At 51.0% G+C, this 22,930-nt stretch overlaps 1 protein-coding gene across 1 annotated transcript in view; it reads right to left on the reverse strand.

Annotated features, from left to right (window-relative positions):
• Positions 1–3,872: 3,872 nt before the first annotated feature.
• LOC106509601 (uncharacterized) overlaps positions 3,873–22,930 on the reverse strand; it is a 92,889-nt gene continuing 73,831 nt past the window's right edge. The window contains exons 5-6 of the mRNA XM_085015024.1: positions 22,006–22,195; positions 3,873–6,114 (exon numbers count right to left, since the gene is read on the reverse strand). Of these exons, the coding sequence (XP_084871150.1) occupies positions 22,132–22,195 (64 nt within the window). The 3' untranslated portion in view covers positions 3,873–6,114; positions 22,006–22,131. The remainder of the gene's footprint in view (positions 6,115–22,005; positions 22,196–22,930) is intronic.

Below are 22,930 nucleotides of genomic sequence, written 5' to 3' on the forward strand. Positions count from 1 at the left end.
TCAGTGGGTTAAGGAGCTGGCGTTGCTGCAAGCTGAGCATAGTTCCCAGGTTCTGCTCAGATCTGGCGCTGCTGTGACTGTGGTGTAGGCCGGCAGGTGCAGGTCTGATTGAACCCCTAGCCTGGGAACCTCCATGTGCTGCAGGTAAGGCTGTAAAAAGAGAAAAATAAATATAGTTCACCTGTCTGAGGTCCCACAGCTCATAATGATGAAACCAGTATTTAAGCTCACGCATTATCTTACTTCAAAGTCAAGATTGTAGCCACTCCACCACACCGCATCATCCAGTAAGAGGGTCTCACTAACCCCTTGCTTAGTTGTCGAACTAAATGATAGCAGAATCATCATCACTGTAGGGGGAGCAGCCCCTGTTACCTCCTTGTGTAAGTTCCCTTGCTTTACAGGTAAGGAGACAATTCCCAGGAAGTGGCAAACCAGAACGCTGGATGGCTGTCCAGCTGTTTTCGACTACAAGCGCCGTCTCTTCCCTGACCAGAAATCGATCCTAGGCGGTGGCCGGATGAGAAGCGCGTCCTCCCCAGAGGCAGGAGAACACCCAGCGGACACCGTCTCTGCTCATCCCGCACCCTCGGCCTCCTAAAATTCAACTTCACTCTGCTGGCCCGCAGGCCGTCTGTTTCCTGTTTCCTAAGAATATACAGAAGAGTGAGTCAGAGAGACAGTGTGCCTGCCTTCCAGGAGCTTCAAAATCAACGGTGACAATGCTAATGGGAACACTGGGACCCACAGACAGAGGTTCCATGAAAACAAGAATCCAGACTTTCCATTCACACAAGCAGTGGAGCCAGTGAGTCCTGAATGCTGTGTGTTCATACTGGGTGGGAAACTGTCACCTTCCTGGAAGAGATGGAATTTCAAGAAAAACTGAGAGATCAGGTCCATCCATCCACCCAGAAACAGGACATTGGGTGGGGCTGAGGTACACCAAGACCAGACAGGGGGATGGGAAAACAGCTTCAGACTGAAGGTGCAATGAATTTTTTCATTCATTCGACCTTTTTTTTTTTTTTTCAAAATATACTTATGACATACCTACTGTGAGCCAGAGAGAGTTTAAAACAAAGGGGCCTGACCTGGAACAGTACTGGAAGAGGCGTTTTATGCTGAGGGCTAAAGCCAGGAGACTGGATACAGACCAGGAAGGCACTGCGGGGAGGCCCATGGTGGATGCAGTAGCCCTAAGGTGCGTGAGGACTTGGCGTATTGGAGGAATGGAAAGGCCACCGTTCACGGGGGATGTCACCACAAAATGAAACAACAGACTGGTTAGCAGGTACCAAACCACGGGAAGCCCTTAGCTTAGTTTCTGAATTTTTATCGTTAGGATGCGGCAGGTAAAAACTTGACCCCCAAACTCTTGGATACTCTTCCCAGTGAGAGGAGCTTCTAGGCACTCACCTTTATCTGGGCTCTGCGATGCTGTGCCAGATTCTGGGCTCAGGTCTTAAGAAACGGTGGCTGCTACTTCCTGTCCTTTGGGACACGTCTGGAACCCAACCACCATGTTGTAAGGAAGCCCAGGCAACCTGTACAAAGGCCCACACAGAGAGGCCCCAGGGACAGGAACTGCGGGCCCTGACTCTGGGCCCCGGCTGAGCATACAGACAACAGCCGGCACTACCTTGCCTGGGGTATGAGTGAGCCTTCTTGGAAATGGACGCTCCATCCCTTAATGAAACCATTTCAGGTCATGCCCCAAGGAAAAGAGATGGGCCTCTCTTGCTGAGTCCAAATTGCCCAAATTGTAACTTTATGATGTAAACAGATGAAAAAAGCCATTGCTTTCAAAACAGTGACGTCTGGAGGCCTTTGTTACATAATGATATTATTGGGAATGGGCAATGGGAAGCCACTGAAGAACTCTTGAGTATTGAGAATTTTGCTTCTAATTAGTTTTCTCTTCTATTTGGTGGTGAGAACTCTTGAGAACTGAATGAGAAAGTGAAAATAAAGTGCTTTGCACAGTGCTGGGTTTAACTCTCGATAAGCATTAGTTATTGTTGTTACTTATTGGAATTTAGAGAAAAGAAACAGGATGTAAGAAAAGTATTGCAGGAATCAAAAGGATGAGTTAATGTTCCTTTGGACCGGAAAGGTGACAGGAGTGATAAATAGACAGATTAGGAGGCTATTTAGGATGAAGAGCTTCAAAACCAGGAAGAAGAAATTCATGCTGCTATTAGTCAGGACATCGATTAAGCTTTGGGTGCAGTGACAGGAAGGAGCAAAGGGGCTTCTGGGATGCTGGATATTTTTACTTCTTAATTTCGGTGCTGGTTACAAAGTGTGTTCACTTTGTGAAAATTCATTTAACGATTTGTGTGCTTTTCTATTTGCTATACTCCTCTTAAAAGTTCAGAAAATAGCCATTAAAAGGAACGAAATACCAGCATTTTCAGCAACATGGATGGACCTAGAAATTATCATGCTAAGTGAAGTCAGCCATACAATGAGACACAACATCAAATGCTTTCTCTGACATGTGGAATGTGAAAAAAGGACAGACTGAACTTCTTGGCAGAACAGATGCTGACTCACAGACACTGAAAAACTTACCATCTCCGGAGGAGACAGTTTGGGGTGTGGGGGGATGTGCTTGGGCCGTGGGATGGAAATCCTGTGAAATTGGATTGTGATGATCATTAAACAACCACAGATGAGGGGGAAATGTTCAGAAAATAAAAGTGTAGGCACAAGGAATCATAAGCAATGGGATATATTTCCAAGAACGCTGGAAAGAGACTGGACATCTGAAAAGCAGGTGAAATAATTGGTTTCATGTCTAGTAAAGTCTAATGCATTGGGGTCTCTAGACCTGAGGCTTTGAAGCTTTCTGCTCAAGTCACTGTATCTCAAGGATGAGGCAATTCCTTTAATCTGTAGACAGAAGAACCTGAGAGGGCCACAGAGACCCCACGCCTGGTTTCCTCAGTTCCAGTTTCTTCAGGTCTTCACCAGGCCCACGCTCCCTCCTGCAGAGTCAGTTCAGTCCCCCCCCCCCCCTTCTCCTCCCAGAGTCCCAGAAGCTGCCCAGATTCATGCCACAGGACCTTCAGGAGCATCCTCCTAACACACAAACCCAACCACGCCACCCCCCTTCCTAGAGCCTTGAATGGATTCCCCCAGCCTTGGGTTCAACCTGAACTTCAGCAATGGGCACAGGTCCCCATGACACGGCCCTCGGTCACCTATCCAGGACTGTCTCTGGCCTCCTCCCGCCCCCTCCACAACCCAGTCACATCAGCCACGTCAAGCACTCCAGACGACATGGAGGATGCTCCATACAGAGGCTATTTCACACCTGTCTTTAGCCCAAACACCCGCCTTCTCTGTCTGTGAAACACCTTTCAAAAGTGTACAGGGATCGCTCCTTCCAGAAGCCTTCCCTGACAGCCCCTAATCCTTCCTCTTGTTCTGACACTGTACTTTCTCCTGCTGTATGCTTGACACAGTGCTGCGTTTCTTCACTGGATGTCGTCTGTTAAAGTCCAGATGCTGCGTGGCCAGGACTGTGTTTATTCATCTCCATCCCCAGTTTTGGCAACAGCATTCGGTATGTGGTATGGCATTTCTCGGTGAGGTTTTGATGACTAGACCCTTCGAAGTATAGTTCTATTGCTATCACTGAACCACAACTTTCAGGAGACTTTTTTTTTTATCATTATTACTTCTTATGTGCACATACGACTTAAACAACTATAATGATAAGCATAACTAAAATCCTATCACTGCTTTATGAAGAAGGCTATTTAACTTGATCCTTGCAAGAGGCAGCTTGATAGAATGGTCTTTCAAGTCCCTAGTCCCACGCAGAGACCAGCACAGAAGTCTCAAAATGGGAGGAAATAGTACGCTTCTCGTGATATTTATTTCTATCTCAGTTTTTAAATTTTTTATATGTTTTATAGTGTGCTTGATGGTACACTGGTCCACCCAATTTATAAAAAGTAAATATGCATATATTATGGAAGAGTCCATAAAATTATTTTACTCATAGAGGGCACGATCAAAAAAATAGGGAGACTGTTAGGGGCCATGGGCTCCCTGTTTCGGCACTTGAGCAAGGAAGGCCGTGCGATCTGCCAGCCAAGTAGCGGGTACCTATTTTACAGTTTAATGACACATCTCTGGCTGGGTTACTTGCTTGAGCTCAACTCCCACCTCGCCATTTCTCCTCTTTTTTCCCCCCATCACTAGGAGTGGCAGCAGTGCGAGTTAACACGTAGCGAGCGCCTGCTCTGTGCCAGGCACCGGGTTAAACATTTTTACGCAGTATCTCATTTAACACTCGTAACCACCCTGAGGTAGGCACTGTGATCCCTGATTTACAAATGAGGAAATTAGCCCTGGGAACTATGTCTCGTCACTTATGATGGAGCTTGATAACGTGCGAAAATAGAATGTGTACATGTGTGTGTAACTGGGTCACCATGGTGTACAGCAGAAAAAAACTGTACTGGGAAAAGAACGATTAGAAATAATAACAGGAACAAAAAATAAAATATAAAATAAATAAATAAATAAAACCAAATAAAAAGGTGCCCAAGATCACAGAGGGAGTGGCAGAGCCGGGATTCAGCCCGAAGCTGTGCAGGACTCCTGAATAAGAAGCGGGGAGTTGAAGGGTGGCTCTGGATTCAACACAGACTCTGTCTTTTATCAGGAGGGCTGCACCACAGTATCATCTCTACTCAGAGACACGTGACATGTTGCTTTACCACCTAGTTAGACCCTGTGCTGCCCTCCCAGGCAGAGGCAAATGAAGCACGACGCACACGGGATCCTGCGTTTCTCAAGGATGCTGAATGCCTCTCAGTACCAAGGGGAAATGGCTCTTCTAAACAGTACATTTCTTCACCACCCCTGCCCCCACCGCTCCCATCATGGCACGATGCCCAAGGTCCTAAACAGTGTTTAGAGTGAGAAGCAGAGCAAACCAGCGCGCCTTGTCTGCTGATGGCAGGACCTCACCGAATGGTTTACTTGAAGTCGGCGACTGAGAGAAGGCAGACGGTGAAAGATGGACTTCCAAGGCAGGTAGCAAAACCAGCACTAGAGCAGATGGCAGTGGCTCTGCATGCTTCTCCAGCAGCCCCAGGGCACAGGTCCTGCAGCATTGTTCTCCATGTCCCAGGGTACCCACTGCATGCCCTGATATCCCTCTGGAGACCGCAGTCCCTCGAGGTAACACCAGACAAAGCTCACCTTACATCTAACACCTGTATCATGCACACTGCTAGCCGGCTTTCCCATCCCCCACTGCCTGCTGGCACAGGGCACCACTCTGCACCGCCCAGGAAATTCTCAGCAGAGAGAGAGGTCGGCGCCTCCCCATGATGATGCAAAATGACTTGGCCAAGGTCATCCTGTGAAGGAATGAAAATGAAACTGAAGCGTGGTGTCTGTCTACTGCCTCCTACGGAGGACCCCACTGGATTCAGAAGCTGACCTGGAAGCCTTAGCAGTGTCAGGTTGATATGTTCTTGAGAAGCTTAGCTGAGCCAGAGTATACTATTTTCCTTCCCTCTTCTCCAGGAGCAGGGTCTGGCTGAGGGTGTGGTGTTCATTTCCCAGGCATTCAAGCTGAAGTTGGTTTACTTCTGGCAACCAGGCTGGAAGAGGCCAGGAGACTCAACTAGGAAGACGCCCCATCCTTCTGCTAGGAGTTAAATTAGGAAACACTCCGTCTCCCACTGAGGACCGGCTGCGAGTGCCACAAAGCATAGAGTGAGCATAGATCACCAGAGCAGAAGGAGCCCTTGACAAGGATGAGGAAGTTGATGCTGATGGTGACAAGGAAAATGACTCCCGTGACCGCAGCGAGACCACGACAGGCGCTGTGATAAGCATGTGCAGGACCTAGCGCCTCTCCGCTAACCTAGTGTTGTCATTGCGGGGTCCGCACATGGAACGGAGGTGTTCTCAGCTGCCTCTGGCTCTGACGTGCTCAGATTCTGTGACGAGCTGGGAGGTGGTCCTGTCTTCTTTCCGAGCAAAGCTCAAAGGACGGTGACAGGAGGCGCGCGTCCTTCTTCACCTTGCGTTAGTTATTCTGCAGGCTTTGTCTTCGTTGAGTTGAGCCCCCAAACAGTCCTGTGGAATCAATTAAGGGGTACATAGAATCAGCTATTTAATTTGGGTTGCTTATAAAAACATTGGGCTCCCAAGCTTGCAAGACAGCGACAGAGAACATAAAACTTAATAAGCACAATGTACTAAAAATAGCCTTTACTGAAACACTGGGGAAACCAAAAAGGGCACCAGCCTAAGAATCAGGCATTCCGAACGCTGATCCCTGCTCAGTCGCAGCCTCGCTCACGCGGCCTTGGGCAGACACGTCTTCGGCGCGACCTCACTTCTGCCAAGCAGGCGACATTCTCTCGAAGCTCCTGACTCTGCGATCCGGGAACTCTGCTGCGCGAGATAAATCTTCACAAAGTCGGCTGGCGCTTTCCCTGGTGGATGCGGACCACCTGTTATTTGTTTCTTTGTGTTGTGGTTTGTCGTTGTTGTTATTGTTACTGCTCTTCTTATTTTTCTACCGCCGGCACAGTGTTTCACGTAGAAAACACTTCTCTGCAGTAGATCAGACCCTCGTATCTCACAAGGCGTGTCAGACACTGACTTCTATTAAAGGGTCGCGAGGCCAGTGCCGAGGGAGGCTCCCTGCCGCTCTGCCCTGAGGTTGCCTGCAGACCACATGCTGCTCACAGCTCCTCATCGGTCGTCACTTCCCTCTTCCAAACAGGAAATGGACCCCAAAAATGGTCTGAGATCTCAGTGGCATCCCCCTGACACATAAGGAAAGCACCTCTTTTGCCCCATGTTCTAAACCCTTTGAATGGAAAATAAGACCCAGAGACGTGTGGGCGTCAGTGGGGCTGAGCAAGGGCACCTGTGCTCTGCACATCGCAGGTCAGGGTTCAGTGTCGAGCCTGCTTACGAGGGAGTTTTAACAAGAAAGGAGCCTGACGGGAGAAAATGTAGGGAGGAAGTAAGGAGACAGGAGAGAAGAAAAAAGAACTAGAGAAAAAGGAAGTGTGTACTACTAAACACCCAGGGTGCATCAATGAGTCTTTGAATAAAGAACCAGAGGGTCTATGTGCAAATACAGTCGGACAATGCCGACTGCTTTATCTCCCCTCTAGGAGGTTTAGAGTCTGCCACAGCAGGTTAAAATCCTTATAAAGTTCTTGGAGTTCCTGTCGTGGCTCAGAGGAAACCAATCCGACTAGGAACCATGAGGCTGTGAGTTTGATCCCCGGCCTCGCTCAGCGGGTTAAGGATCCAGCGTTGCTGTGAGCTGTGGTGTAGGTCACAGACGTGGCTCGGATCCCGCGTTGCTGTGGCTCTGGCGTAGGCTGGCAGCTATAGATCCAATTTGACTCCTAGCCTGGGAACCTCCATATGCCGCGGGTGTGGCCCTAAATAAAATAAAATAAAATCCTTATAAATTCTTCTATTAAAAAAAAAAAAAAAAAAAAAAAAAGCTTTTTAAGTTTATCCTAATCCTAACCAAACCTTTTGGCCTCAGAATCCAGTTTCCTTTTAATGCTTATTAACATTCCCGAACTAGATAGAAACCTGGTCTAAAGGAACCCAGGATGCCGGGCGAAGAGGAAAGAGGGAACTGGTCCCTGTTTGCAGGGACCTTACAAAACGGTGGGATCATATTTGCCTAGATGCAGAATTGTGCAAGACTTAAGATCAGTTTAAAATAATCAGAGAGAACCGTTATTCTCCGGGGAAGTGGTGAGGACAGAACAGGTGAGCCATTCATCGTCAATCCGTCAGTCTCTGGGGCACCTAGGAGACAGCAGTCTCCTGGGCCAAGGGGTATGCAGGGGACCAAGACAGACAGGACCTTCCACTCCCAGAGCTTACCTTCTGGGGGAGAGACCAAACTCGGTACACGGGTCAGTAAAGGTAGCATTCGGTCAGGAGGAGAGCCCTCAGGAAATGAGCAGGGCCCTGTGACAAGGGAGTGGGGACGCCCGCTTGAGCTGCGGTCAGCAGGGATGGCCTTTCCAAGGCAGTGGCATTTAGGTTTCAACCTGAAAGACGACAAGTCAGGATGATGCAGGTGGCAGAAAGGAGGGAAACACACTTCACAGGGCCCGCGGACGAGGTGGGCTGGGCCCCCGAGCATAAGCAGACTCAGGGAAGAAGGTGTCCGGTCACTTGTCAAATGAAGCAGTGGGCTTCTGAGCCTCGAAGGCAGCTCACGGAGAGCTGACAAGTCTTTGAGGGTCCAGGGTGGAATACACAGAAAAGCTATAAACACACAAAGGACCAATGTCACTCAGATAGAAAGAGGCTGGGAAGAAAGGACAGCTGGTGGGCCAGATGGGGTGGGGAGAGGCAGAATGAGAAGACTGGGTCTGAGAAGGACTTTCTCAGCACTGACACCTGAAATGAGACCTGAATGACAGAAATGAGGTCCTGTCCCCCAGTATTTGCTCTTCCCATCTTTCTCAGGAACACAGCCAAGCAGGACAGTATGCAACGCTGTCTGGCGGATGCAGCAAGAATGCTGCAGTGGGAGTAAGCCCAGGTCATTCGAGGAAGGTTCTCAGGGAAGGGAGCAACTCGGACGATGACAGGGAGGGAAGAAGGGTAAGGTGTGTTTAAGGCGTCCTTGGCTAGAACAGGACCTCCTACAGAAAGAGTGGCAAGTCTGGAAAAGTAGGCTGGGGCGCCTGAATACCAAGGGAAGACGATGAGACTAGTCTGCCAACACCAGCGGTGGCACTGTTCCCAGGCTCAAAGCACTCCTAACTGGCATGTCCACGCTGCCATTCCCACCAAAGTGCTGCAGAGCCCAAGAAATTACAACAGTGGGAGAGTAGCTATTAACATTTCAATAGTGGCCACTACGGCAGAAATTGCTTCTTGTTCCTCAATATTCGCTTTTCCCGTCTCCCTCAGTAACGCAGCCCACCAATTGAAGGTAAGAGCATTACTATGCTTCCCAGGATTCCTTCTTTTTTTTTTTTTTTTTTTTTTGTCTTTTTGTCTTTTTAGAGCCACACCTGCGGCATATGGAGGTTCCCAGGCTAGGAGTCCAATCGGAGCTGCTGTGGCCGGCCTACGCCACAGCCACAGCAATGCCAGATCCGAGCCACATCTGTGACCGACACCACAGCTCACAGCAACTGGATCCTTAAGCCACTGAGCGAGGCCAGGGATCGAACCCGCAACCTCAAGTTTCCTAGTCGGGTTCATTTCCGCTGCGCCACGACGGGAGCTCCCTAGGATTCCTTGTAGCGAGACGTGGCCATGTGACGAAGACCGGGCCCCTGGGATGTAAGCGGAAGGAGCAAGCCAAGCTCTGGAATGTGTGCCCAGAGGAGCGAGTGTGTCCTTCTTTCCCTTCCATAGTTGGGCTTCCATCTTGGGGGGCCACCCCTAGGGATGGTGAGCTGGAAGAACTTTGGGTCCCAAGTGACTGGGGAGGTTCCGAACAGCCACCAGCTGCTCCACAGAGTGGTCTACGTGACTGACAAACCGACTTCTCCCTTGTTTAATTTAGCTGCTGTTTTTGTGAGTCTCTGCGATACACAACTCAGGCTGGATGCTAACGATCACAGCTACTTACTCTAAGCTGTAGCAATGGATAGGCTAAGTCTACTTGAAGGAAAATGTGTGCCATGCTGTTTTTTGTTTGTTTTGTTTTTTTGGCCGCACGCACAGCATGTGGAAGTTCCCAGGCCGAGGATCAAACCTGTGCCACAGCAGCAACCTGAGCCACTGCAGTGACAACATCAGATCCTTAACCTACTGAGCCACACAGGAACTCCGAAAACATGTCTTATGAAGGGAACCTTGAACCCCACATATGTTCTGCATATGCATTGATTCGATGCATCTATTTCTTAAGACAAATCTTTCACAAACATCAGTACTTTTCAACATATTTTTTCTTACTGCAGGTTAGTATTTTGCAACACAACTCAAAGTGACCGTAACAGCTAGTGTCATGCTACTACAATAACAAATGCCACATGAAATCGGATTTGGTGCGTCCCTGGGGCAGGGCACAACTGATAGCTTCCAGAGCAGCTAGAGCTGGGGGAGGAGGGTCTCGTTAGAAAGCACGTGGTTCGCATCAAAAGCGACATGGCCTGTGGATTAATGTTGGCTGTTCACACAGTTAAACATATTCTTCTCTATATGACGGAGCCATCCCACCCCCAGGTATTAGCCCAAGGAAACTGAGAACAATGGTTCAAACAAAGACCTGCACATGAATGTGCAGAGAACGTACGGAAGGAGCCAAAACCTAGAAACATCCCAGAGAGCCACTTACGAGGGAATGGATAAACAAACTGTGGCAGAAGGAATGCTTCCTGGCCAGTAAGAGGATGGAGCAACAGTGCAGACAACATCATGGATGAATCTCAGAATCATCCTGTGGGGGAAAAAGCAGCCAGACCTCAGAGAGCCCCTTCTCAGTGAGCCCCTTTATGCGATATTCTAGAAGAAGCCAAAGCAATCTTCAGAAGAAGTAACACAAAGCAGATCCATACGGCCTCTCACTGCAGGTGGAAGTAGGGACTGGCTGCAAAGGAACACACGGGAACTTTCCTGGGTGGCGAAGCTGCCTTCTACCTTAACTAGGGTGGTGAGCTAATAAGTATTTTCATTGATCAAAAGTCATTAAACTGTACCTGAAAATAAGTATACTTTATGGTATGGAACTTATATTTCAATAAAGTTGATTTTATATCTTTTTTTTTTTTTTTTGTCTTCTCTGAGGCCACACTGGAGACATATGGAGGTTCCCAGGTTAGGGGTCGAATCTGAGCTGTAGCCACCGGCCTATGCCAGAGCCACAGCAACGCCAAATTTGAGCCGTGTCTGCAACCTACACCACAGCTCATGGCAATGCTGGATCCTGAACCCACTGAGCAAGGCCAGGGATCAAACTCCCAACCTCATGGTTCCTAGTCAGATTCATTAACCACTGAACCATGATGGGAACTCCCAATAAAGTTGATTTTAAAGTGTATTTTTTTATGGAGTTCCCGTGGTGGTGCAGCAGAAACCAATCCAACTAGGAACCATGAGGTTTCGGGTTCGATCCCTGGCCTTGCTCAGTGGGTTAAGGATGCGGCGTTGCCATGAGCTGTGGTGTAGGTTGCAGACGTGGCTTGGATCTGGCGTTGCTGTGGCTGTGGTACAGGCCATCAGCTACAGCTCCAATTCGACCCCTAGCCTGAGAACCTCCATATACAGCGTGTGCGGCCCTAAAAGGACAAAAGACAAAAATAAATAAATAAAGTGTGTTTTTTTAAAGTCATCATGCTAAACAGGGGGAAAAATACTTTAGAGAAAGAATGCAAATAGTAATTTGAAATGGAAATCTCAAACTTAATGTTTTTTGTCTTTTTTTATAGTTGATTTACAATGTTCGGTCAATTTCTGCTGTAGAACAAAGTGGCCCAGTTATACATTTATATGCATTAATTTTTTCAAATTATCCTCCATCGTGTTCCATCACAAATGATTAGACACAGTTCCCGTGCTACACAGCAGGATCTCATTGCTTATCCGTAACAAAGGCAGTAGTCTGCATCTATTAACCCCAAACCCCCAGTCCATCCCACCCCCTCCCCCACCCCTGGGCAGCCACACGTCTGTTCTCCACGTCCACAGGTTTGTTTCTTCTCTGTGGAGAGGTTCGTTTGTGCCGTATATTAGATTCCAGATATAAGTCATATCATACGGTGTTTGTCTTTCTCTTTCAAATTTAATGTTAAAAGGGCAGATGCTCTGAATTTTCTCTCTCTCACTCTCTAAGCAAGCTGTTTCTTGTATGAAGACACTGGGTAGCTGTGCTCCAAGAAGTGGAGCAGGAAGGACTGATTTTCTGAAAAAGCAACTCCAAGGCTGCCAGTGGGTAACAGGGAGCAGATGAGGAAACACACAGAGGGGTATTTGCATATGAGACCCAGGGCTGCGGCTCGCAAAGCCTCTGTGGTGAAGGACCAGCGGCTTTTTGTTGGGGCAGCGTCTTGTTTGTTTGCTTTGCAACATTAAAAAGTCACGTGTGCTAAAGGTCACAGCCTGTCACATTGCTATGTAAAACCTCCACACACTTTTTCCCGGGGTATGTCCGGCCTGGTCACAGACGCGTCCAGATGGTCCGAGGATACCCGGGGCTTCCCAGAACTGCTCGGGGTACAGTTTGGAAGAGACCACGGCCCATGTCAGCAGAGAGGCAGGCGCCAGAGACAACTGGGTCACGAATTCGAACACGGCCTTGTCTGCACACAGCAGACGGTGAGGTCTGAGGAAATGTGCTCACAAAGATTTCAAAACAGGTGCATGAGGTCAACAAAACACCGTGTGGGGAAGATTCATCTGGCAACACACACAGGACGGCGAGGAACAAAGAGGCCTCGGGCTCGGGACCAACATGGAGGTTTTGCAACCAGCCGGGGGGGAGACGGCTGGGGTTTGAACCTTGGCAGTAGCTGTGGAACTGGACAGCAGCGAGGACAGCCCACGGGGCCCGGAAGGGATCGACGGTGCCCGGTGACGGAGTGGAGAGGGACCTGGGGGCTGAAGGCAGGGCCAGAGCTGGTCCTCCGACCCAGGAGGATGCGGGTCCTCTGAAGCAGGAGAAGGAGAGGGAGGGAAGGCCCGTCGGGGGCCTCCATTTGCAGAGGAAAGAGGAAGGAGCCTCCCGAGCACCGGCTCTGCTTGCCTTGGGCTCTGACCCTGCAATTCCTGACCCATTGCCTCCCACAGCGCCACCCACAGTGGGTGACAAAGGGGGACAGGGTGGAAGAGAGTTCATGCCTTTGTGTGTGCCATGTTTCGCGCCTGGCATGCCTGCTCTCTCCACTTTCAGCTCCTCCTCGCCTTCTGGGCCCAGATGTCACCCCAGGGCAGAATGACTCGCTGTGGCACCCCAGGTGTTAGAGCACACAAGTCACATCCAGCATAGCTGCTCCCGTGGGGCTGCCCTGCCACCCGGCAGCATCACAGCCAGGGTCAGATCCACCTTCAGCTTCACCGACCTGTAGCACAGGGCCCGGCGCCAGTGACTGCAGCATGAACAGCTGAGGGACACCGCAGGGAGGACCAAGGCCAGGCGGGAAGTCACATGAAATGGACTCAACAAGCACGGAGGTGGGAGTTCCCATTGTGGCCCAGCGGAAACAAATCGACTAGGAACCATGAGGTTGCAGGTTCGACCCCTGGCCTCGCTCAGTGGCTTAAGGATCCAGCGTTGCCGTGAGCTGTGGTGTAGATCGCAGATGCGGCTCAGATCTGGCGTTGCTGTGGCTGTGGTGTAGGCCGTCGGCTACAGCTCTGATGAGACCCCTAGCCTGGGAGCCTCCATATGCCTAGGGTGTGGCCCTAAAAAAAAAAAAAAGCAAGCATGGAGGTGAACGAGAGCCAGAGGTCACATGAGCCCTTGTTTCTCTGTCCTTCATAAGTGCATGGCAACCATTACTTGAAACTTTCATCTTCCTCAACCCCAAATACTTTAGAGGCTCCTCTGACTCAGAAAACTGTCAGCCCCTCACTCTGGTAGAAACTATACTCTGGGTTTAGTCAGCAAGGCCCAGAGCAATCTCAGCTCTGAAAGCTCTAAGAGGCTGGGCTGAGGCTGATCAGACCAGAAACTGGGGAGTCCCCGCCTTTGGTCTGAGAACAAGGATCAGAAGAGAAGCTGGGTTACCCTTCAGCTCTAGGGGCCCTGACGTTACTGGTGCAGAATTATCACAGGCCTGGAGACGGAGGCCCACCCTCAGTGCAGGGCTGCCCATGCCTGGAGTAGCCCCGGCTTTCAGTCCCGCCCTTTCTAACGGGCTGATGCCCCGGCATAGAGGGAGTTACGCGCTTTGAGTATCGCCTCTGCTCCCTTTAGCATCTCCCAGGGCTCTTCCAATCCAGGGACAGCTTTCCGGAACACAGAGGAAAGGGTTTGAGACTCAAAGGAAAGTTACTAGAACATCAGGAAGACGCGTTTTCGGTTGGAAGCAGAGATTCCTGATGGAAACATTCAGTAGTAAAACCAGGATCGTCCTCGGCAAACTGGGACGGTTGCTCAGGCTCGGAAGGGAACCTAGGGGTCAGCGTCTTACCCTCTTCCACAAAACACCATCCCAGAGGGGGCCAGAGACTTGGCCAGGTCCACAGCGAGGCCAGAGGCAGGGCTGGGACTGGAGTCCAGGTCTCCAACCAGCCCTACAGGCCTTTCCCTGGATGGCATTTGCTTTCAGCATCCTCCGGACACTTGCCTTCCTCATTTCCATGACAGAGATCCTTCCCGGGTACCACTCCAAGCAGCGGATTTTCCAACAGATGATCACCTGCGAACTGTTAGACAGGATGGATGTCGACGTGCCCTGGGAGCTTTGTGACTTTCTCTCTGGCCGTCTCTGTCCTCTGTCTCACTAAAGAAGTGCTCTTATCCAAGCCTGGACCCATGGGTCTGTTTCTCTCCCTCCCTCTTGGGCCCCAAACTACACACAAACAAAGTCGCTAAAAGGGATAAAATCCTGCCCCCGTGTCATCCTTAGCACAACGAGGAGGAGAGCAGAGGGTAAATCTGCACATGGAGAAAGCGCGGCCGCTGGTGCGGGGCAGCTCCCATCGCCTGCAGACACACCTTCGTTTCTCAGCTTCTCTCATTCCTTGGCGGGCTGAGTGGCTAAGTCAGCAAGTGAGTCCCCTGTGCACCCTCCAGGAATCAGGGTCCACAAGCACCGGGCCCCAGGTGAGGCAGGCGTGTGCCAGGGCCTGCTTCCCAACGGATGGACGCTCCAGGGATGGGCAGAGCTGTACCTCCACGGGCTTTCAAAACAAGTGTACAGAACACGAGCCCCAGACTGCCTGCTTACAAATGTTGTGTCTTCTTCTTTCCTCTTCTCATGCCTGAATCTGTTCAGGAATGCCATATTCCAGCCCTTCTGGGCTGACCACATGTCACAGCAGCAGCCTTCATAATGCTGCACAGCCCGGAACGCGGCATTTCTGAATGAGTCAGGCGGGAGTGCCAGGCGTAAAGCTCCCCATCCTGCCTCATGGGGCTCCGGGGCTCGGACCACGGGGCGGTGCAGTTCACGTGTCTTGAAGACAACGTGCAATTCACTGTCCAGTTTGGTGAGTGGCAAAAACAGAGCAGCTGGACTACAATAATGAGTCTGCTTTCGTTACTTTCTAATTTATAAAGTCTTTTCCTAGCCATGCTCTCAGTTGATTCTTACAATATACCCCTGGGAGGAAAGCAAGGCTGGTACAGCCCAGAGCGTGGAAATGCCTCAGATCAAATGACTGGCGGGGGCCAGGCAGGCCTACAAGTTGAGCTGCTGGAGCTGTACATGCCTCAGAGCTTTTCCCACTGCAACATCCCAAGTCTGTCTACTCCATCCTCGTGCAGAAGTGGATCTGCTCGTCAGTCCACGGTGCGGACTGGCAAACTCATGAGGCTGCTCTGAAGCACTGAAGTGAACGTTTTGCAACAAAGCAAATGAGGATTAAACGAAATAAGGTTCGGGAAATGGCAGAGCATCGTGGCTGAGAGCCACACTTCCGGAGCTATTGGACCTGGATTCAAGCCCCGTCCATGTATGCCACTTGCTAGCTGTGTGACCTTGGGTAAGTCACATCACCTCTCTGAGTTTCAGTCTCCTCATCCAAAGCATGGATAAAATTAGTATCTGCCTCCTAGGGCTGTGAGGATTAAACATGATAACATATGCAACACAGCTTTAGTGCAGTGCCTGGAACAAAACAGGCGTGTGATAAATATTTGCTGAATGATGAACTGTAATGATTGGCAAGGCAGGAATGTGAGAAAAGAGAGAGCTGAGCCTGACGCCAGGGCTCTTAACTTTTATGAAATGCTGACGCCTAAACTGGCCAAGCCCCTCCCACCAGACAAGGCGGGGTAGGAGGTGTTCTGGAAAGCGCTGGGCGATCTCCTTGAAGCCCCTTCCAAGCGCCAAACATCCACGCCTCTCGCCTGCTTCCCGGGGTGCATCCCGAAGACCTTCAAAAAGGAGGCGCTTGCGGGAGTATAACCTCCCCCAGGGGACGTCTACGCGGGAGGGAAGAAGGGGATACAGGAGAAACAGCTGGGTGGATCCAGCCTGTTCACTTCTGCCTTTGGGGCTTGGAGCCACAGTGTGCTGCGGCAGGCTGGCACCACAGCGGGAGGCTGCCTGATGAGAACACAGAGGCCCAGAGACATGGGGCAACTCGGGCAAGACTGCACAGCCGGGCTGTGGCAGAGCCAGCACTGGAGCCCAAGACTCCTGACTCCCAGCCCCAGGCTCTCTGCCACAGACTCCCTCAATACACAGGCTTCCAAAATCATTAGGGCACAGAATTAGTCCAACACTAAGCCTTTGAAATCCCTGTGGGCCCTCCCGTAGTTCCTCCCAGGAAGAAACTCACTCAGGAGAAACTGAATTAGAAAGCCTTTTGAGATGCCAGAGAGGTGGCCCCCCAACAGGAGCTCCTCAGAGCAGCAGAGCTGAAATACTGATTCGCTCTGCGGATCACCTGGCCTTCCGGCCGTGCGCAATTTTCACCTTTGTCGGTATTTCAGAGGGTGAAGTGGCAGGTTTATGAGCCCAGGGTGCTCGGCTAAGTGCATTCCAAGGTCTCCACAGCCATGCGCTGGAGGGACGTGCCTCGTTCAGCCCTCAGCAGAGGCGCGGACAAACAGGTTGCTCCAACTCAGTCAAGGTTGTTAGCAGGTGCCCCACCCACCCCACCCATGAATTCCAAACAACGGCTTCATTCTCACTGTCCTCCCCAACTAGGTCACGGCTTGGGTGGGGAAGGGGTTCTGGAAGCCCAGGTTCTCAGAGCCGAGAAACACTCCAGTGAAAAAAGCCTTACTTCCAGGCTGAGGCAACTGAAGCTCAGAGAGGGAAGGGGTCGTCCAAGGTCACACTTTGGGTGCAAGGTGACAGTTTGGGCCATTTGGCCCACAATTTCCTTTGACGTTAGTGTGGTGGCCTGGGCAGTTCAGATACAGAGCATCTGATGAAGAAGGCAGGGCTGGGGGGCAGCAAGGAGAAAGAATAAGCTCCCAGCCACTGGGAGCCTCTAGGAGCACCTGGCAGTTCAGAATCCTGCCCCCTGACAGCACAGACTTGCTGGTGCAGGCGACCCTGCGCTGCACTAGGCGAAGCCACACCTACTTCAGGACCCGCCAGAGAGGAGCGAGGCTTTCTCTCCCTTGTCATGTCTTCCTGCATCCCTGAAGCTGGCTTTCCTGAACAGATACCACCTGGACCCCTTTTTTCTTTTTGTCTTTTTAAGGCCGCCCCCGAGGCACATGCAAGTTCCCAGGCTGCAGCTGCCGGCCTCCGCCACAGCTCACAGCAACACCGGATCCCTAACCCACTGAGCAGAGCCAGGGATCAAACCCACAAACTCATACATACTGGTCAGGTTCTTTGAGCCTCGACAGGAACTCCTGGACCCTTTCATTTGTAATAAGAGACTTGTATGTTACATCAAAGAAAGACAATCCCAAGCTTCAGAGCTGAGCAGTGTAACTAAGGAATTTCCTGCTTTTGAGGGAATTTAATAAATAGCAGGCATGGTTCCCTGGGAACTTATGGTCTGGAATTGAATAATCTATTGATTAGGTCTGAAAAGCTTCCCTGTACTGAGTCGTTCATTTGCGGGGGGCGGGGTGGGGGTTCTTTCTCATTTGTTTTGGTTTTGGTTGCAGGGGCAGGGTCTTTCCCAAATAGAGTCCTTGGAAAGACTTGTTTAAGCCCAAACAAAACAACAACAATCCCGCTAAAGAAGTAAATACTTGGACATGGGTGAGAACCATGCACAGAACCAGCAGTCACTTTGGGGACCTGCTGTTAGCATTCTGTCTCTCCCCAAAAAACATAGCAAGGCACCTCTATGAATCAGACTCTAAAAACGGCTTAGCCATTTCTTCACGCACTATGGTGCAAAACCTTCAGACTTTCATGAAAAGACATTTTAAAACAAATCCTTAGAGTTTCTGCTATGGCTCAGTGAGTAAGAACCCAGCTAGTACCCATGAGGTTGTGGGTTCAATACCCAGATCCGCTCAGTGGGTCCAGTGCTGCTGTGAGTTACAGTGTAGGTTGCAAACGTGGCTCAGATCTGGCACTGCTATGGTTGTGGTGTAGGCCAGCAGCTACAGCTCCCATTCAACACCTAGCCTGGGAACTTGCATATGCCATGGGTGTGGCCCTAAAAAGGCAAAAAACAAAATAAAACAAATCTCTGAAGTCTGACAAGAAAAAGAGAGGTATATTTTTCAGAGAATCAAACAGTAAAGTTTGATTTAACAGCAAAGTTAAGTTTAAATTATCCGATCAAATCAGTCAAAGCTGATGTAACTGACTTGATCAAACAGGACGCTCTCAGCAGGACAGAGCAGGAGAGCTTCCCCTGGGGTTGCCGGCCTGGGTAACGCTTAGCCTCCCCAATGCAGACTCTCCCCAGCAGGTGAAAGACCAATCAGAAAGGGGTCTGGTAAACAGAAGGCACTCAGCAGATGTTTGTTTTACAAGTAAGGGCCAGAAAGCATATTGTTTTTGGAAACAGAAGGTAAAAAAATTATCTCAGTCAAAGGTTGGAAGCGTGGTAAGAAAAATGAATGCCTGATCTATTCCACTCTGAGCAGAGACTGAGAGGCGCTACGACTCGTCCTCACAACAGCACAGCTAACATTGACTGAGTGCCTTCTGTATGCCAGGCGCTATGCTGTGTTTCTGTCAATTTCCTCATTTAATTCTCGTGACAACCCAGTTCGCTCTCAGTAACTGTCATTAGCTCCATTTTACCAGCTGGGTAACTGAGAATTATGAAAATTGAATAACTGCCTAAGGAAGACATGGCGGAGCTGGGATCAGAATACAGGCCGTCTCACTTCCAAGCCTGGTTTTTAATCATTGTGTTCTATTGCCTGCCAATCGAAAGAGCTTCTTGTAATGTAGTTAATTAGAGCCCTGGGAGTAGGATACTCTATTTTCACTAATTAGCAGGAAGTAAACTTCAAGTCAGCAGGCTACGGAGTGCGGACGAGCAGCTTTTGACCTGGTTCAGGGAGCGCTGCCGCTCCTCCCTCATTCAGCAAACACGGTTCATCCATTCCAGTCCCGATCGCAACCCAGATAAGACAGGCTCTGGACTCGACACCGGAAATGCGGGAAGAGGAGACACGGTCTGCCCTCGGGGAGTGCCCATTTTAGTGAAGGGCGACAGCGTGTGAGGAAGTGGCCACCACGCCGCCCGGTGGTGCTGCGGTGCGTGCGTGTGCGGGGTCCTGCGAGCGGCAGAGCGGAAGACGCAGTGTGAGCGGTGCTGACGTTAATTCACAGCTGACACGGCAGGAGAGGCTGGGATTGAATCCTCGCTCCTCCTTTAATAAGGCGAATGATCTGGACAAGTTCCTTAACTTTCTGAGTGTCAGCTTTTATTTTATTTTTTTGCGTTTTAGGGCCACACCTGCAGCATATGGAGGTTCCCAGGCTAGGGGTCTAATCAGAGCTGTAGCTGCCGGCCTCCACCACAGCCACAGCCACAGCAATTCAGGATCTGAGCCATGTCTGCAACCCACACCACAGCTCACAGCAACGCCGGATCCTTAATCCACTGAGCAAGGCCAGGGATCGAACCCGGGTCCTTGTGAATACTAGTCAGGTTCATTAACCGCTGAGTCACGACAGGAACTCCTCTTTTTTTTTAAATCATCTTAAAAGACAGCAGCACAGTCCATGCCTCACCCTCCTGATATGGATGGCACGGCACAAGGTCTGCTCCAGCACGCACCAAGCACGTCCTAAGTGCCCCATAAGTGGACGTCGTGGGGGAAGACCGGCCTGGGGAATCAGGGCCAAGAAGAGTAAGTGGGGAGTGGTCGCTTCAGAAGAAGAGACTTTGACAGAAGCAGGGAGGGGTGAGCGTTCCTCCTGTACTCAAGGAACAGAGTGGTTTGTAGGGCTGAAGGGAAGCAAGACAGAAGCTAGAGATGCAGTAAGTATCAAAAGAGAGTGACCAGCAGCGTCCAGTACGCTGAGCACACATGCGCCAAGACGCAGGGACAAGGGATTCGTGACGGCGCTGTTTGTAACGGGATCACGTGTGAACGAACACACGGGCATATAAGTGAATAAATAAACAAACACAGAAAGAAAGAAAATGGAAGCAACCTCAGTAACCGTCAAAGGGAGATTGGTAAGAAGTGAATGAATGAAGAGAAAAAACTTCAATATCTATCAAAAGAAGAATAGGAATGAAAGAAAAGAGAGAGGGAAGGAAGGGAGAGAGAAGGAGGAAAGAAAGAGAGAAAGAAAGAGAGCGGGCGGGAGGGAGACGGCGGCTGGCAGTGCCGGGGGTTCTGAACGAATGACGGCAGCTCAGCTTTTCACAGGGTGGACGGGGAGTTTCCCGATGGAGCAGGTTGGAGCGGGGAGGTGCCGACCTCAGGTTGGAGGCCGGAGCAGGTGAGAGGACCTGCTTTCTGACGACGCAGAAGGATGGAAGGGAGTTCCCCGTCATTACCCCAGCTAAGGGGCTTCCAGCAGGCAGAAGCAACGGCCCTCCCGTTCCTGGACTCCCCATTCCAGGTTTCTAGGCTTCCTTGTGCCGCCCACCCTGGGCTCTCTCCAGACACAACTCTTTGTTTGCTGTAGTGTCCCTGGGGATACAAAGGTGAGGAAGGGCAGAGGGTGGGTGGCCTGTGGCGACAGCTACTTAACAATGCTGCTTCCTGGTATTTTGTCCCTGGTGGAATGGAACTCTTTTTTGTTGAGGGAGGAGAAGGGCCGGGGCTCTCTCGGGTGCACCAGAAGTGCCTCGAGGTTCTTAGAGCCAAAGTCTCGCCTCACACCCCGGGGCAGCTGGGGATCCTCGGCCCACGCATCCCGGGTTTTCTGTCTGAAACGAAAGCCAGCCACTCATGAGTACTGATGACTCCATTATTGCTGAAATCACCCTCTGCAAGTGGTTCTTGGAAATGTGGAAGGAGATGAAAAGAGGAGGAGGAAAGAAGGAGGCGAGTCTCCCAAGCGCACAAAGCAGGCAAGCGGGGCAGGCCATAAACCGGTGCCCTGCGGCCAAACGGAGAGGGTCTAGGGCCCCGGGTGAAGAACTTTCCTTGCTCTCTTTATGCCCGGAGACGTGCTTGGGGCCTGAGGTTTCCCATGGGAACCGTGGAGGCCGGCCCAGGGGATGAAGGGCACCACAGCTTCGGCTCCACTCCAGCCCAACCGTCTACAGCACCCCGTGCACAGCACGAGCATGAACCCCTCCTTGGGGGCGAGGGGCAGGAGGGCCCTGCTGGCCTGGGTGGAACGGATGCCTGTGTCGGGTGAAGTTTAGGCGAGAGGCGATGCGCTGGCGGTCGTCTAGCAGCCACGCCAGCCGTCCTCACCTTCTCCGTCACCGGGAGGATCAGAAGGCCCGGGGGCAAGGGCAAGAGGAAGACGAGCCTTTGGGGGCGTGGAATCTGAGAAAACCAGAGCTGGAGGGGGCTTTAAAGATCGTCCAGACAGACGGGATCTCTGTCTGCAGCGTAAGACGCAGACCGCACGCGGGACTTTAATTTATTGTGAAGCCTCTATCCAAAACACCTACTTTACTCACTGTGGCATCGCCAGAGCATGACATCTGGCTCGGAGGAGATTCAGGGAATGTCTCTGAGTACTCATTACACTTAGCGATGAGAAAAAGTGACTCCAAAAAAAGGGCAAGACCTTCCAAGGCATTAACTTGATCAGGCTAATGACTTACTGGCCAGAGGACTAGCTCCAGCCTGCAGCCAAGACATGAAGGCTTTCCGCAGAGTACCTCGAGACGACAGCAATCAGGTCCAACACGCAGTGGGACCCGTGCAGGGGCCGCCTGGCAGCTACATCTTGGAAGCAGCAAGAGGCATGTACAAGAACATCTAGCTAAGGAGGCCAGGTGCCCAAAAGACGCCCCAACCCAAAGGGGAAGTGCACGAGTTACTACCTTTCCTGTTCGCAGGAACAAGTGGCCCCATCGTCTCCCCAGGGAGAGTGAGTCGCCCTTCAAACCTTCTCAGAGGGGTTCAAAAACCACCCCAAGGGGAGGTACGTCTCCAGGCTGCGTGGCGCGTCAGGGACCACCAAGGGCCGATCTTGCAATGAACCCTTTGTATGACAGCCTCCAGACTTCACTCCTACAAACAGAGAGAAGGTGAAATCCTTCTGGAACAGCATCTGCCAATGTGTTTTCTTCCAACGCCGGGCTTCACGTATGTGTCTGGAAAGAAAAACAGGGCCCTATGACCAAAAGAGATGAATGACTGCTGCATTCCACACGCGCCCCGGGGGAGTGGCGCTAAAGGCAGCGAGGAGTCCTGCAGGGAGGAGTCAGGCTGAGTTGTGTCCGGCCCAGGACTGCGCTGAATTACGGCACCAGGGAACACTTTGTTCCCTATCATGCCCAGGACAACGGCTCTCAGAGCCTTTTGTCCACAATACACGTTCAAATTCTGGAATTTGGGACAGCTTATTTAAAATCAGCAATACTGAGAACATGCAGGGTAAGGCTAGTGTTTGACAAGGTCCCTCCGTGAGACAGTCACAACTGCATGGTTCACTCAGTGCCCCACAGTCCTGCACTGAAGACTGACTTGAACTTGGCTCTGCACTGATTGTGCTTTCTTATAAACCCCCCAAAACCAAGTTGTCACTGATGCCAATAAAGCCCCCCCTGGAGCTCCCGTGACTTCACAGCCCCACTTCACAGCCAGCGGACCCCACGGTGTAGGACTCACGCCTCCCACTTAGCGCAGAACCCTCCCCAGGAGGTGGCCCTGCAACGGTGGGATGTGCAGCTGAAGCAATGAGGTGTACACGCACTGACAAAAGCTGGACGGCATCTGTAAATGATTTAAACCACACAGGCTGAG

The sequence above is a fragment of the Sus scrofa genome, chromosome 2 (genome assembly GCF_054392235.1).
Source record: "Sus scrofa isolate SSC_HxYL_T2T_F1_AM1 chromosome 2, Sscrofa_HxYL_maternal_Yorkshire_Landrace_v2.0, whole genome shotgun sequence".
Classification (NCBI taxonomy): domain Eukaryota; kingdom Metazoa; phylum Chordata; class Mammalia; order Artiodactyla; family Suidae; genus Sus; species Sus scrofa.